Consider the following 16,358-nt stretch of genomic DNA (forward strand, 5'->3'; position numbering starts at 1 on the left):
CTGACTACATGCCAAACAGATAACCATATCTTTAATCTTCTTCATTTTCCAATCTCTTCAGTATAAATCATATACTTTAGTTCTTTCCTTACCTTTTGGTACCGAGACTGGTATTCTTTTCCTGAATGCTTTTGTCTTTTCGCTTCAAGCTTGTTTTCCATCTCTTCACGTTCTTGTCTATGAATTTCGTCAAGAAGTCTGTAAATATACCAAGCATAACGAGGCGAAGCCCACATGCAACAGCATTTACAAGAAGTCTATGTACATAATATCCTCTCAAACCGTTGGCAATTTTTCACGATTTTCATAGAGTTTTTGGCGAACTGGGGTTTTTTACTTACTCGCTGTTTCTTCACTGTTTTTCATAGAGTTTTGGGGATGCGGTTTTTACTTATCCTGTCTTCACGATTTTCATGAGTTTTGGCGACTGCGGTTTTTTTACTTACTCGCTGTTCTTTCACTGGTTTTTCAAGAAAAAGTATGTCTCGCTGTTGCCCTTCGCTCAAAAATGTTCTTGTGTGCTTTATTGGATATACCTAACCAGTCTGTGGTTTCTTAAGAATAATCTGGAGCAAAAAAACATGCCTGTTCAAAATACTTTGCATTTGTACATATTCGTCTTATGACCGAACGAATGAGAACGGAGGTTGTTTGTTAAACTGAAACCACACCGTATTCTTCCATTTATGCTTCAGGATATAACTGTTGTTGTGTTTTCCTGTTTGTGACATATCTGTCTTTCACAATACAAATAAAAAAAATATTTTATAAAAACTAACTTTTATTTTCTGACTTTCACAAAAGAACAAAAAATAAACGCCTTTAACAGTATTTTTACAAGCAACTTCTCAAATAATTTTATAAGCTTTATCTATCTCATCTACTTTCAAACGTTTCTTTACTTTTATGGGAGCACCAGTAACATTTTCTCAAACTTTCAAGTAGTTCTGTTTCTGCAGCCCTCATATCATTAGCAAAACTACAACCTTTGACTCTAACTGACTGTACTGTCCATATCTTTGAGTTAATTATATGTCTTCCTATCTGTAATATCTCTTTGTATTGAAGTCCTTCGGTTTCTGAACGATGTAAAGTAAGCCTTCACTGCAACGTTCCGTATCGAATGAACCATAATGGTTATGAAAGTTCATATCCACAAAACTGGTTCCTAATCCATAACAGAAACTATTTGGTATAAGACTTTTGTCAATGAGTAATATGTGCTGTAGAGTTCCAAGAATCTCTACACCGATATCATAAGCCTCAGGATTTCTTGTCAAAATTTTCTGAGTAGAAGCAATTCTACACCCAGTCCTTTGAGTTTTTCTTTCCAGATTGGAGAATAATGTTCTGACAAAGAATATTTTGTTGTTTTCTTGAGTATTTCGTTTAAATCACCTATTCTAAGTCCACTTGTTTGGTGTCATTGTCTAGAGTCTTTCTAACTGTTTTCAAACTCATATGTTTGACATACTGTTCTTTACATACAAAATAAAAAAAATAAATAAAATAAAATATAAAACTTAACTTTATTTTTTCTTATCTTATGAATTCATGGATTTTGTTGCTGAATTCAATAAAAATAATGTTTAGGGTGAAGTCCACATTGCAAGAAGCATTTACAAAAAAGTCTATGTGAATTAAATTATCCTTTTCACAAACCAGGAGGCGAAATTCTTGCGATTTTTCGTTACGGTAATCTCTTCTCTCGGTTTTCCGAAGGGGAGCAATCTTATTAAAATTCAAAATTGAAAATTTGGCGTCAATTTTTCAGCAAAAATAATGTTTCACGTGGAAGGTGAGGATTTTCACGCTGTTTTTTCAACCTAATTTTTCACCCCAGTTATTTTATAAGCGTTTTACACATGAATTTGGTACGATTGTATATTTGAAAATCCTAGAACAGTTTTGTAGCTTCGTATTTCATTCTTTTAGTACATCGAATGTTTTAAACGATACGAAAGGTTTCTTCTTATGACAGTCTTTTGACGTCAGATAGAAGGGAAATCGTCAGCAGTTGGATAGTTTTGTTCAGAAATTCTAACATGTTCATTTTATCTTCTATCTCGCGCTTCTCATGCTTCTTTTCTTTAAATCTGCATAGGTCGTTTCGCATTCTTTCTATCTCTTTGACGGAGTAAGTATAATTCTTCTTATTGGTCCGTTACATTTAGAACATTGGGGTTCATTTTTTGTCGTTATATTCTGAAACCTTATCCTGCTAAAACTAACAATGGCGTCAAATGTTTTTGTTAAAATCTGAAGCATGTTGGCTTTTATCTGTTTCATTTCCATACCTTTAACCTCTATTCTATCTTTAATCTCTTATCTGCCCATAGCAACATTTTGCAGCTAATGAAATACAACGTTGTCGTATACTCTAAACCTCCCGCAGATTTATGATATGTCAGAGATGTCTTATATCTACCAGATGTCCAGCAATCTTTGTCCATAACTTTATGGTTGCAAGTGGAAACCAAGGAATTCATACATTAACCTTTCGTATGAACTTCTGTTTAATTTCTACTGAGTTCGTTGCTTTGACTTCAATTCTCATCGAATTCAGGAATAGTTGAGCTTTTTGTTGTTGGATTTCCATGCAATTTGGGTAAAGTGGTCAATAATGTCCTGCTTTCATAATGTTACTGTTCAATTTGTTTATCTTTCGCCAGACTACATTTCTAATTACTTGTTAAAAGTTCTTTCGCTTTATCTCTGGATTTTCTGTTTCAAAAGTATATGAAGAAGAATGAGAGCTTTTCATTTCTACTAACATTATGATGTTTGTGATTCAATGACTACGAGAGTTTTGGTGCTGTAGTTGTTTGAATTGTTGTTGTGCCGATCATGTTTGACATATCTGTTCTTACATAACAAAATAAAAAAAATAAATAAAAATAAAACTAACTTTAATTTTTTCCTATCTTAAGGAAATTCATGAAAATTTCAAGAGGGTGAAAAAAGAGGTGAAATCTCACCTTCTCACCTTAAATTATATTTTTGCCATGAATTCAAGCAACAAAATGAACGAAGTTAGGATGTATGTAAATACATTTGAATTCGATTCATAACACACCTTAGGTAAGCCATAAAATTCATTTGTTTTGAGGTTCGAGACCACTTTTGCTCCACGCTTTCTTTCAACCAAAACTCAAGAATTTCCTGCCTAGATTTTGTATAAAAAGCAACCGTCTGAACATTTCAGACTGTTGCTATATTCTTTGCAAAAATGCCTTATAATACGTCTTCCCAGGACTTATTTTCCAACCAACTTTTCTAAAAGGTCTTTCCTAAACTGACTGACCTGGACTGACTGACGGCAACAAAGTGCTAACGAAAACATTCAATATATTAAAATTCTGAAAATTACAAGAGGGTGAAAAAAACAGGTGAAAAAGAGGCTGAATCTCAACCTCTTCCACCAGATTTATTTTTTTGGTCCGGAACAACTATTCTCTCAATTGGAGCTGTTAGCATACTCTTTTGCGTAAGCGGTTAGACCTTTCTTCGCAGTCTCTGGTCTTCTCTTGGACATGAGATTGGAATTGCCTGGGGTGGAGCTTGCTGGTGAGCCTTGCTGGAACAACCAAGGTTGGGGCAGTAAGGCATAGGCTGAGGAGGTAGGTTCGGAAGCCTTGTGTGGTGGGTAGTAACCTTGAGGTTGGAAAATTGGTAGTAATTTCGAGGTCCTTGTTGGAACTGAGAGACTTGTATGTCGGTTCCTTTAGTTCCTCTGGTTTGTGGGAATGGACTCGGTTCTGGTGGAACGTCCGGACATTCGTTTGTGTCCTGTCGGACCACAACGTAATAAAAGTCTCTTGCTACTTAGACAGTAACTTTTTACTGGCAGTAGCAGTTACTTTTACTGCACAGTAGCAGTACTTTTTTCTGACAGTTAGGCAGTACTTTTTCATGACAGTAGCAGTACTTTTTACTGACAGTAGCACGTTACTTTTACTAGACAGTAGCAGTACTTTTTCTGACAGTAGCAGTACTTTTACTGACAGTAGCAGTACTTTTTCTGAACAGTCAGCAGTACTTTACTGACATACAGTACTTTTATGACCAGTAGCAGTAATTTTTTCTGACAGTAGCAGTACTTTTACTGACAGTAGCAGTACTTTTCTTGACAGTAGCAGTACTTTATCGTCGAAAAACCCTCTCAAATTTCCTTTTACTGACAGTAGCAGTTGTTTACTGCTCCTAGCAGTACTTTACTGACAGTAGCAGTAAACGTTTTTCTGACAGTAGCAATGGTCGAGTCGAAACCTACCGACGAGGCAATTTACCTAATTGAAATTAACGAGCTTGAAAGACTTCCTCAGGAGATGTAAAAGGCAAGGCTTGTTAACGGTTGGATAACGGGAAGGGCTGCCTTTGAATTCCGAGACTTCGACTGGAATTCCAATTCAAATACCAGACGGGACAGCCTACCGACGACATAAAGGAGATGAAGAAAGAAGCTCTTCTCAAGTTCTTTGCAAAGCGCCCATGGATACAACTTCCAAACAGAGAGAATTCCAATTCCACGAATTATACAAATTCTCAGAAGCACTGTTCCACTTTCTGGTGCAACCATTCTTACAGAACCCTTGAGCAGAATTTCCAAATCTCAGCTTCAGATAAATATCTCAATTTTAACTCACTTTTTTTATGTTTTTTGTGAAAGTGTTCAAAAAAAATGTTTTCCATGAGTGTTTCTACGATTGTCTAGAAAAAGGTTATTTTCTAATATCTTCCACATTCAATACTTTGTTCCACTTTTCCGTACGTATATATGAAAGACAATTCGAAGAGAAAGTCATAGTACATGGAAAATAATATGGTTGCCATTGCCTAACAAGACACAATAAGTTAAGAGCGGAATGTGAAACAAACTTGAAAGTCAGAGAAACTGTTACTCAGATGGTTCGTAGAATTTAGAAGGCAAAGTCATAAAATCTTACCAATTACATAGAAAACTATTGTTGCTTGAAACTAAACTTGCATGACTACATAACATTGAAGGTGGTCAAACTATGTTTCTATTCAACAAGATCCATCAAACTTGGCTGGCTGAGAAGTTATAAATTATAAATGGACATTTGGTGGTAAGGTTCGTTACTGGTTTTAGGTAAACCGAAGAAATTGGCCCAAGAACGTTTGTTACTTCCCAAAATTAAAAACTCTGTTATCTCTTGGTAGGGTTTAATTCAATCTTTTGAAATTGAAACGGTGGGAGTTCCATCGTTGTCATATTCTAGTTCAGATAGATGTTTCCATTTAGTTAAAGAGTCGTATTTTTCTTAAATTCCCATATAATATTTGTTCTTGAGTTTGAAAGTCATTTAGAGTTTTCTCAAGACTTTCGTCTGAACGAACTTGTAAAGATTCTCGATTTCGTCAAATATTGTCTATTGACCATCAGAACCTTTATATTACTGCCATGAAATTATTACTTGCGAAACATTAAATGCGTTAGTTCTATTTGAAAACAAAACTCTTCTAAAATTCCTATTGCCTCTTGCATCTTGAAGGACTTTGAAAGCCACGAATTGGATAGTCAAACCTTATGCTCGGATGAAATTTCTTCATTCTGAAAATAGTGCCTACCAGCATTTGTAAAAATATAGTCTAAACGGTTTTGTATCTGCTAACTTTTGTTCTTTGTTTTTCAACCTGATAGCATGTTAATATATGTAAAAATTTTGTTTTAAAATATGGTATTGCCATTTCATTATTATCTCATCTGAACAAAAGTCCAAGTCTTTCACCAAAAACTACGAGTCACGCCCGAAACAAACTCGCGTACATATTCCACAATAAGATCTATTCTCTTCAATTTCATTGCAATGCATGTCTTAATTACACTACACTGATGCCGTCTTCAAAGTAATGCCCAAATTTTACGCTTTGGATGAGGGACATGAACTCTCGGTGAAAATTTTGTCCAATTTGAAATTGACCCATCTTTTCACCAACCATTCCCATTATCAATGAGTTTGTTGTATCCTTCTTCGTTCGTCATGAGTGCGTCCAATGTTTACTCAGTAAACCTTCTCACTCTTTGGATTTGACTTCGGAGAAGGAATTGTTGTTAGTTGTCAAGGGACTTGGCCGTTTGCGAACTGAGGACAGACCAATTTCGGACAATAGGCTTTAATGTGCGTTACTAAGGGCCACTTGACCTTGAGTGAATTCCGTACTCAAAACAAAGGAGAATAACCTTTCGAACAAAGTTGTCGAACCCTTTCTCATAATGTTACTCTTCATCTCTTGAGGTTTCTTAATGGAATATCGCCCATGTCGAATTCATAAGCAATTCTAGAGTGTCATTGCACAGGTTTGCGGGTTTTGAAGGCTTTCCTTAATATCATACAGTTGTTGTGTATGACTTTTCCAACTGTATGTTCCTTCCGGGAACTCACCATTCTTCGTTTGGAATTCGCAGTCGGGAATATGAATTGGACAAACCTTGCATGTTATGCCAGCGTTTAAGGTCGACATAGTATGATACTTTTATCTGAGTCGGAACTGTCGGCAACCAATTGGTCCAAGTTTGTGGAAGATTCAAGTAGTCTCTTTATCTTTCTCGAGAAACTTCATCCTGTTATTCATAAACATCGATCGAAGAACCTGATTTCATATCTAAAACCTTTCTGACCTAACCTCAGATGCTCGTCCAATACAATTTGACGTCAATTGGATGTCTCAATGGTAAGTTTGTTTTATAGCATCTTGAAGGTTCTTTGCATACACTTTCATTGGAATTCTTTCTGTTTCAGGTTGGTATCCGAAACATACCAACCCCTTGTGGAACGGGCTGTGTACTTCTTTTGTTCTGAACTTTGTCTTGAGGAACAACTTTTTGAGATCTTGCTAACAATGTATAAAGTTTGGGTTTCTCGTCTTATTGGTAAAAAAGTTCTGTCAGCTTGTCATTCTGGAATTTGGTTCCAACAAAACCTTTCTCGAAAAGGAATGTTTACGGCTCTGACAATGTTGCACTTAGCTTTTAACCAAAGAATGGGTTTGTTAAGACTTTCGTTCAAAACTGAAGGGGTGTTGTGACAATTACAATGCTTCAACCATTGTAAGTCTTTAGTTCAACAACATTAGTCGTCACTGTGAAGAACCTTAGCTGTAGGTATGTTGACTCGGATATTGACCATTTGCCACACGGTTGCAATTTTTGCCAATTGGACCTCTGAGAATTACCTTGGTCTTCACATTGACTCAAGATACTTCATTTCTAATCTGAACAAGACGCAGATGCCTGAGACATGTAGAATGCAAGGTTCATTGACAATTGTTTCAATTGAATGTAAAATTCCATTTACCCCTTGTCAAAGTCAATGTAGTACCTTATTTATGAAGGGGAAGTATCCAGCATGTTGTCTTGACTGCTTGAGGTTAGGTTTGGTACCATTCGAACTTGACACTTGCAATTCCCTGCAATTTGCATTCAAATGTCTGAGGTCGGAGTCAAACCATTTTGTTCTCTCTTTGTAGTTCTTGGAAAGCGTCAAGAAGGTTTTGCGGCTGATTTGTTCATTGCCATGTGCATAGATAAATGTGCCCATCCAAATTCTGTTTATGGTAATCTGAGGATTTGTGTCCTTTCTCTATTTCCGTTCTTGAATTGCCAGCCAAGTACTCCATTGAAGCCTTTTTGTTCTTTCCTTCGTCAAAGTTTACTGTAAAGGTTCGACCAGATGTAATTTGACTTCTAACTTCACGATACTTTTCATTATGCATATCTTGTTCTTTCCATGGAAGCATGTGCGTCTTCACCTTTTCCTTTTTTCCTTCTCAAAGGATTGCAATTGTTCGTCATGTTTCCAGTAGAATCTGGCAAAGCCGTCGTGTCCTTCAAACTTGAGGTTCACTAACATCGAAAGGCATGTCCATAAGAGTGTTCTTATTCTAACCTCTCTAGTTCTGTTTGGATAATTTGCACGTGCTGTTTCCAAAAATCCATTTCGTTAGCGAAGACCAGACAATTTGTCATAGACTTTTATGGGTCTTCCCTTCCTATATTTAAAAATTCTCTTCGGAAAACTCTCCAACCATATCTTTGTAACTCTGCTTTTATTTCTTAGCAGACTTTCTATCCATTCTATATGGGGGCATTTTTATAAAAAATAAAAAAAATATTTTTCTTTACTTTACATAACCGCCTGCTGCCATAAGTCTTTGACGCCAACCCATACCAGCTAATGAAGGTTGACTTGGTTTAGTTTCCAAACTAAAACTTTGGTTTTGGTTATCTTCAGTTTTTGGTTTTCTTCTTCTATCGGTTTTTTCGTTACTTTTCGGTTCCTCTGACTTTACTTCACTTGCAGGAACAGTTGTGTCGTCAACATCTTCATAAATATCATATGCCATTTGTTTTTGTTTTCCTTTTCAACTTTTTGTGTTTGTTGTAAAGTTTAGAATATTTCGACTCTAAGTCAATGAGATGTTCTATAATGAACTGTTGGTCAGTGAAGTAAACTTTTCCATCTGTTGTCTCGAAAGCTCCTTCAGACTTCAATATTTTATTTGTGAGAGTCTGTTTCTTTTTTTGAGATACTAGTCGTTCCATTTCTATGAAAAGTGACTTTATAGTTAGGGTTTGTATTTCCAGACCTGGCACTTTCTATTATTGAATTTTTCTCTTCATCTGTAAGTTCTTTGACGGGTTTTGACAATGGTTCTGAACTTTTTTGTTTGTGGTGTCAAAATCTACCGTTTCAACTTCTTCGGTCATTTCATCTCAGTAAAAAAATTTAGTTTGTTTGTTTTCAAACTGGTTGTTAGGTTTTTTAAGTCGGTCTAAAACTTCCTGAGGTATAGGAAGAACTTTACAAACACGTGTGTGTAACTGCTGGAAGCCGACAAATCCATCTTGAACTCATTTGTCTCAATGCTGTATTTGTTTCATTTCATCTCAGTAAAAAATTTTACATTCCCCAGTTTTGAGGTGGTTGCGGTTGGTTATGGGTTTACCCAGTGCATGGTTATATCCTCTGTTAAAGAATCTTTCACCTTGGTCCATATTAGTGTCCTGCTTGGTTATAGTAGTCATTTGCTTTGTTAATAGTTTCCTGCTTGTCTTCCTACATTGTCCATCCATCCTTGAAACTTTTCCTCTTGTTTCAGGATTTGGAATAAGATTTGTTGCATCTCGTGCTACATCCCAACCTTTCTGTACAGTTTGTATAATAGGTTGTGCTTTCTCTTTAAGTATACCTAATGTACTCAAAATCTTCCTTCCAACTCCAAATACACCTCTGGCTATTGTTCCCACTGCGGGTAAAAATCTAGATGCGGACTCCTTGCTAATGCGCCAAATAAACCCATTTCTTATAGGGTAAAAAATGACGAATCCGAACAAGGACCCCTATGTTTCTAAAGCGACAAAGAAAGCACTCATGATAAAAAATCTTTAGTTCAACACCAAATTGGTTTATGATATCTTGGAAAACATTCCGAGAGTTAAACAGATGGACCTCCATACTGGTTAATATTTGTTGGTTCAAAACACAAGATACTGTGAAGCCATACCATTATGGTCCAAAAATATTTTAGATGTGAAAACTGCTTTGACAATATTCGTTGACAAATACCATCCAACAAAACTGACATCTGACTGTGAAAGTTCTTTCAAATCAGATGATGTAAAAAACTATCTGCGTTCAAAAAATGTAAACCAATATTTCATTGTCGACCAAAACCATTCTGCTCTTGGTGTCATTGACGGTTGTATAAAAATGTTAAGAGACTTAAACCAACCACAAGGTGGTGAAGCAAATGAAATGTCATATGACGACAAATATAGACACTTCTCCATGGCAAAGATGAGACAAGTTTTAAATATATTACAATAGCCGTAAACAAAAAAGGTTTGGGAAACCACTCCCCCGAAGAAATGAAAAACAACCCTGACTTAGAGAAAGACTATATATTTAAATAATTTAGTCAAAAGAGACAAACAAGAAAGAATGCCGGGCTTCAAACTTCAGAAAGGTGACAAAGTAAAAATAGAAATACCTAAACGCGACCCATATGAAAATACTATTGACTATGACAACAATGGGAACCCGACAGGTACTCACATTCGTGTTCGTAAAAAATAGAGAAAGTATACAAGAGAATATTATGAAGTTTTAGGCAAACATGGCAAAATGTACACACTGCAAGCAGAAGATAAAACTACTATTGCCAGACCTCGTTTCAAACTTGTCAAAGTTCAAGGTGGTATACTTTCAAAGACAGTTCCTAACAAATATAAGACAACTCCTGACGAATATGCTAAAGAAGTTGAAAATGACGACTAAGCAATTCTATACCATGCGTAAACTGTCATGTAAGGTGGCATGTATTCTTTACTTTGTCCGTTGTTTGTGTATATCCTGAAACGAAATGTGTATGGTTTCCTTCTCCCTGAGTGTCATCCCAGTAACAATTTTATAGCAAACTTAACGTCGTCTTTAACTCATATCCTTGACCTTTTGTCTTTCCTGACCAATCCCAATATCTATGCTTATTGCCAACCTGCTTGAGATGTACTTAAATCTATGTAGTGACTGTGTGCAGGTAAATTTTACCTGAAATCGTTTTACTTCCACCTGTTTCCTTTGAAGAGTTTGACAAATACAAAAAACCTGTCGACTATTTGTTCCCATGCACCAACACCAAACATTACTTGAGGACCTCTTGCTTCCATAGATGTATAAATAGAACCTACTGGGTTCATTAAATCAAACATATGAGATATTATAGGATTGTCTTTTTGAACTTAAAATATAGTGCAACTATTTCAGGTTTTCTTCTGGTTTGTGTCAGAATATTTTTTATAATATAATCTTATGTTTTCAGGGTAGGTAAAATCTTGACTATAATATTTTTTCTGTCATCTGTATAATAATATACTATTCTCGTTTTTTCTATTGCATTATATCTTTTATATCTATAATAATCTAAATATAATGTTAGCTTTTGTTCATCTACATGTGGTATTCTGTTCGTCATTCTCCATAGTTCATAATAATGTGGTGCTGGAGCTGGGTCAGGCAATGTCATATCCACCATTTCATAAACTCTTAAATATTTCTTTTGTTCGTCTCCATATAAGTTTAAGTAGCAGCTGTTGTCTAATGGAACTTTAACTTGTGTACCATCATTTCTTTTTATAGCTTACATATATTTCATTGTTATTTTTCGGAATGAGTTTATACCGTGTACCATTTTCTAAGGACTGTACCAAACTGCCATCTAAAAATATTTATTTTCTTCATTGACAGAAAAGTCCCAACAATAGTTTCAATATTTTTGTTCCTAGCAAACTTGGTATATTTCATTGACATATGTTTTATCTGCTTTATTTTCAAGGCTAACGTTTAAGTCTGTTATTTCAGAAGATGTATGTGTATGTCCAACGTCACTTTTCCTGTTTAAGGTTTCTTGTAAGTTTGTAATATTGCAATGGTATGTGTATGTCCACGTCACTTTTCCTGTTTAAGGTTTCTTGTAAGTTTGTAATTCAGATATAGAATGTGTATGAGTCTTATCTGCTTTTGTCTCTAATGTTTCCTTAAGACTTGGTATTTGGTTAATATAATGTATATGAGTCTTTTTAGAATATTCGTTTTCAGCTCTTGTCACTTCACTTGACATTTTATTGTCAACATATGTTTTGTCTGCTAGTTCAGGATGAGTATGTTCTTTTGTTGCATAAGCATTGTTAGCTCTTTCTTCTTCTTTTGCTATTGCATCGTCTACATATTCTTTGTCAGCTTTGTTATCAACATCTGCTTTCAAAGAAGTTCATTTATAGGTTTCTCGTTTAAAGTTCCTTTGTTGGATTATATACAGACAGTATGGTTCTTATTGTCTTGAAACAGAAACTCATCTGTTATAGGGTTTAATTCAGTTTTAAGTCACCCCCTTTCAATGACTCAGATATCTTAGAATAGTTTTTGAAAAGTTTGTTGTGTTCTTATTTAGAGCTTGCATAATGAGTTGTCGGTTGTGTTGTATTTCTCTCATAGACGCTGTTTCATTGACATTTTTATTATAGATAAAATATGCTTCCAATAGAAAAAGAAAATTCTAGAGTTGCTACAACTCAACTAAACCATTAGATGAACTTTTTAACTAATGTCGGTCAAAAGTTTGAGACAGATACCGTAAAGCATGAAGGCATATCGTTTTGATACCCATTAAGATGGTTAAGAGACCCATCCGTCACAAAAGCTATTGGCTTTCGTAGAATGAAGTTCATTTCAGAAGCCATACATGGTTTCCCATTTACGGTCGGTTTTGAAGTTCGATACTATAACAAAGAAAAAACGTATGTATGAGAAATTTGAACAGGGAAAACTTTTACAAGTTAGTTTGCTTGTAAACTTAGAAACAACTCTTCAAGCTTTTCAAGAAAAAAATAAACGATATCTATATCGAATATGCAAACCAGTATAACATTGACGAAGGAGAATACCATCTCGATATTATTTATGACAGGAAAAATGCAACTGTTAAAATCAATAAAATAGAAGACCTTGGAGAAAACGTTTATATTTCTACAAAATATAACAACTTGGCATGGTATAGATTTATGAGGATGTTAAATCAGCCTGCAGCATATCCAGTACACCCGGACTATTATGAAGTCGAAAACCCTAATGGAACATATGAAAATATTTTCGACCAAGATGCTATTATTGTTCATGCTTTCATTTTCTGGCGCCCAAAACTCTTTCTTATGCTTGGCAAATGACTTTTACGAAAACCTACAAAGTTATACGAACCACCAAGTGGAAGTATTTCAGACTTTCAAGTATGGTTTACTACAGATGGAAGAAAAAGAATAATTCCATTATACCATGCGTTTTACTTAGAACTTAGTTTCATATACAACTACTATCGAACGGTAAAAATATAATTTTTTTAATACGGTTGAGGTGTTGGATTTGGTTGCCAACTAGACTGTGGTGCAGGTTCAGGCTGTTGTATAACAGGAGCTTGTTCTTCTGGTTCAGGGTCTTTAGGTATAATACAACAAACTGACCTACTCTTTTACCAATATTTTTGACACCGTTCCATACTCCTCCCTTGACAGATTTTATTCCATTCCATATACCTCTTCCAACTCTTCTGAAGAAGTTTCCAATACTACTGAAGAAGAAACCCATTTTACTATATGTAAAAATCTAATGTCCGCCTAGTCTCTCTTACGTTTCCTGTTGAGTTCCATAGCATTCTTTAACTGTGAGCTCATACATTCTGTTTCTCCTCTGGTAGAAACATATTCTGGGTCAACTCCTGTGTTCGCGTCATCTGCATAAAGTTGTTTATATCCCACTTCAGGTTTGTATAAAACTCTTTCCATCTCATATTGCATACCATGGTGGCAAACCTAACGCAGCGTCATTTGACATGGCAGTTTGCATTTGTACATCTGTTGGCACTTGACCATAGTTTGCCATTGCAGTTTGTATTCTAACTTCATTTGGAATATTCTCTGGGTTTGGTTGTCCAGGTTGCTATGCATTCGCTAAGTTCTGTGCGTCCATTTAATATTAGATAAAAATATCTCTTACGAGTACATATACTGAACATTTGCAGGCATTGGTTCATCTTCATATTCTCTGTACTTTTCTGCCACGTCAAATAAATAAATGACACAATGGAAAAAAACCTAAAACAAGTAGTCCTATTTCAAACCACATTTACTTACTAATAAAACTTCTTTATTGTGACACTTTCTCCGGTTTATAGGACCTCTCTCATATTCTATCTTGTCATATCTAAACTCATAGTCATGTATGTCCTCTAACCATCTCATAACGGTTTCCAAACCACTTTTATTGGATGTAAAGTAAAAGCATGGATGGTTATGTATAACGTCTAAAGTTTCTAAAGAGTCTCTCAAAGTCCAGTCTACTTGGTATTGAAAATCCCATGTGTTATAGAACGGCGGGTCCACTATAAAGAAAACATTTTCCTTGTCTTTATATTTTTCATACAACTCTGTCCAATGACATCTCACAAACTCTATACCCTCAATATATTTTTCTATGTTCTCTTTGAAAACATTTGTATAGTTAAGATATAAAACTTTTGACATAAGTGTTTCAATGTCATGAACTCTTATAGAACCACTATATAATAGTCTAGCAGATATACTATCCCAGTCTATATATTCTGCTTTTTTCAAAACCTCTCTCACAATATTTTTGTTATCTAATGGTATACGTTCCATCTTACCTATAGGTATCTTTTCTTTTAACTCTTTCAATATATTGTTTGTGTCTGGAATATGTTTGAGACGGTCCATATAGTTGTCGAAGTCATTGCATATAATCTTTGAGTCTGGGAATATTGTATGACATAAATGGGATATATAGAAACTTCCACCGAACAAATCTACAAATGTTAGACCATTCGGTAGTTTCTTAAGTTCTCTCAATATAATATCGTTACATCTACTCTTATTTCCAAAGAACGGTAACGGCGGTTTTGTAAAATTCATTTATATATAATAATAAAAATGTTTTTACCTGAAAAGTGACAGAAAAGTGACAAAACATGAAAACATATATAATTTGTGAAAAGCGACACAAAAAGTGTCACCGGCTGGTCGGCTGGGGTTCGGTCCTCCTCTTGGGTCTTGGGAAAAATTTCTTATGGGCTAGAGGGCGCAACGCGCCTGGAAGCCCTCCGAATATAAACTTCATTTATACTAAACATCTTCAGGGCTAGAGGGCGCAACGCGCCTGGAAGCCCTCCGAATATAAACTTCATTTATACTAAACATCTTCAGGGCTAGAGGGCGCAACGCGCCTGGAAGCCCCACTACCTTTTTTTTATTTAGAATGACCATTCAGCTAGAGCGCTTATAGAAGCATCAGATAATGGGTGGCCGGATAGCCAAAAACGTGACAAGGCTGTCCAAAATAATATTTTTAAAGCTAAATCTAAAATTCCTTTTATATAAATAGTGGTAAGTTAGAATATTAAGTTTGAGTGAGATTTTTGAAAAATTTCCCAAAAGTGATTTTGAGAAGCCAAAATTATAATAAATGTTAATAAAATCTAATTTAAAGGCTAAATCAAAATAAAAAATAGTAGGTAATTTTCATGGGTTAAAAATCGAAAATCTCATTCTGGATTTTTATATAATATTTATATTCCTATAGTTAAATGAAATAAATTTATCCATATCATTTGAGGAAAATTGCATGAATTAGAAAATTGGCGGGGTTTAGCGATCTTAAATTCTCTTTTATAGCAATATTTGAATAGGTTATTGCTCAGTTGGATAACATCCCGACCAAGTTCGATTCTAGTTTTTGTTATTATTTTTTTCCCTTTTTCCTTCCTAAGCGAAATTTTAAAGTACAAAGTTGTTAAATCAATACCCACACTTATGTTAATGTATAATATATGTAATTTCTGATATTATATGCTGATTCTAAAAAAACATTAATTTGATTTTCATAAATTTCGACAAAAAAATGTTCTAAATGTTGCATGCTAAGTTCAGTCAACGATAGGAATTGAGGGGAAATTAATCGTCGAGGAAGTACGATTATGTAAAGTAAAAAATGTTGTGGGATTTTTAATATTGTATATAATTTTATAATAAAATTTTTGTGAGACATTTTAAGAAGCACATATAATTTTTTGAATTTAAAAATTAAAGTAGTGTTGAATGAATTTATTGATTAATTTAATACGGATATTTCTCAAAATTAATCAAAAATAGGTTTTCAGATAACTTTTGAGATATCTTTTCAAAATGTCTTTTTGAAAATATATAAGTATTATATCAAATTGAAAAAAGGTATTTATCAAAATTCTAAATTCTTAATAAAAAATAACTTTTCAGAGGATTGTGATTTTGAAAGCATGAGTAATAAGTAAAAAATATCTACGATTTTAATGAGGGAATTGTTCCTTATGAGGTATACATTATAACTATATACCTCATAAGGAACAATTCCCTCTTGATAGCTGGGAAACTTTCTCTGAATAACTTATCATTTGGAGAAAGTTTCCCAGCTATCTATTAGAAACTAAAGGCTGTGAGGCACTAATATATAATCAGTGCCTCATAGCCTTTAGTTTCTTATTAAAAACGAGAAAACTTGTTCGAAATGATAAACAATTTCGAACAAGTTTTCTCGTTTTAAGGAGGGAATTGTTCCTTATGAGGTATACAGTATGAATATATACCTCATAAGGAACAATTCCCTCTTGATAGCTGGGAAACTTTCTCTGAATAACTTATCATTTGGACAGAAAAGTGACACTTTACATGGCAAAAAATAGAGCCTTACTTTTGAGATACTTGAGATTGAAACTGAATCTTATGAGGCAGTGATCTTGAA

The 16,358-nt window shown here is 34.6% G+C and overlaps 1 protein-coding gene and 1 pseudogene across 2 annotated transcripts, besides 3 other annotated features; one reads left to right on the forward strand and one right to left on the reverse strand.

Moving 5' to 3' along the window:
* Nucleotides 1–11,601: part of a mobile genetic element that runs on past the window's edge.
* Nucleotides 3,471–3,803, reverse strand: TVAGG3_0803280 (uncharacterized protein; the record flags this gene model as incomplete). The annotated part of the gene is made up of 1 exon (XM_051247443.1): nucleotides 3,471–3,803. One exon carries the CDS (start codon nucleotides 3,801–3,803, stop codon nucleotides 3,471–3,473), a length of 333 nt encoding a protein of 110 aa, XP_051082918.1.
* Nucleotides 11,602–12,050: 449 nt separating the features above from the next.
* Nucleotides 12,051–12,907, forward strand: TVAGG3_0803290 (annotated as a pseudogene). The gene has a single exon. A coding segment is annotated over exon 1 (857 nt).
* Nucleotides 12,908–16,156: 3,249 nt separating this feature from the next.
* Nucleotides 16,157–16,243: a mobile genetic element.
* A 21-nt stretch (nucleotides 16,244–16,264) lies between these two features.
* Nucleotides 16,265–16,358: part of a mobile genetic element that runs on past the window's edge.

The sequence above is a fragment of the Trichomonas vaginalis genome, chromosome VI (assembly GCF_026262505.1).
Source record: "Trichomonas vaginalis G3 chromosome VI, whole genome shotgun sequence".
Lineage (NCBI taxonomy): Eukaryota > Parabasalia > Trichomonadida > Trichomonadidae > Trichomonas > Trichomonas vaginalis.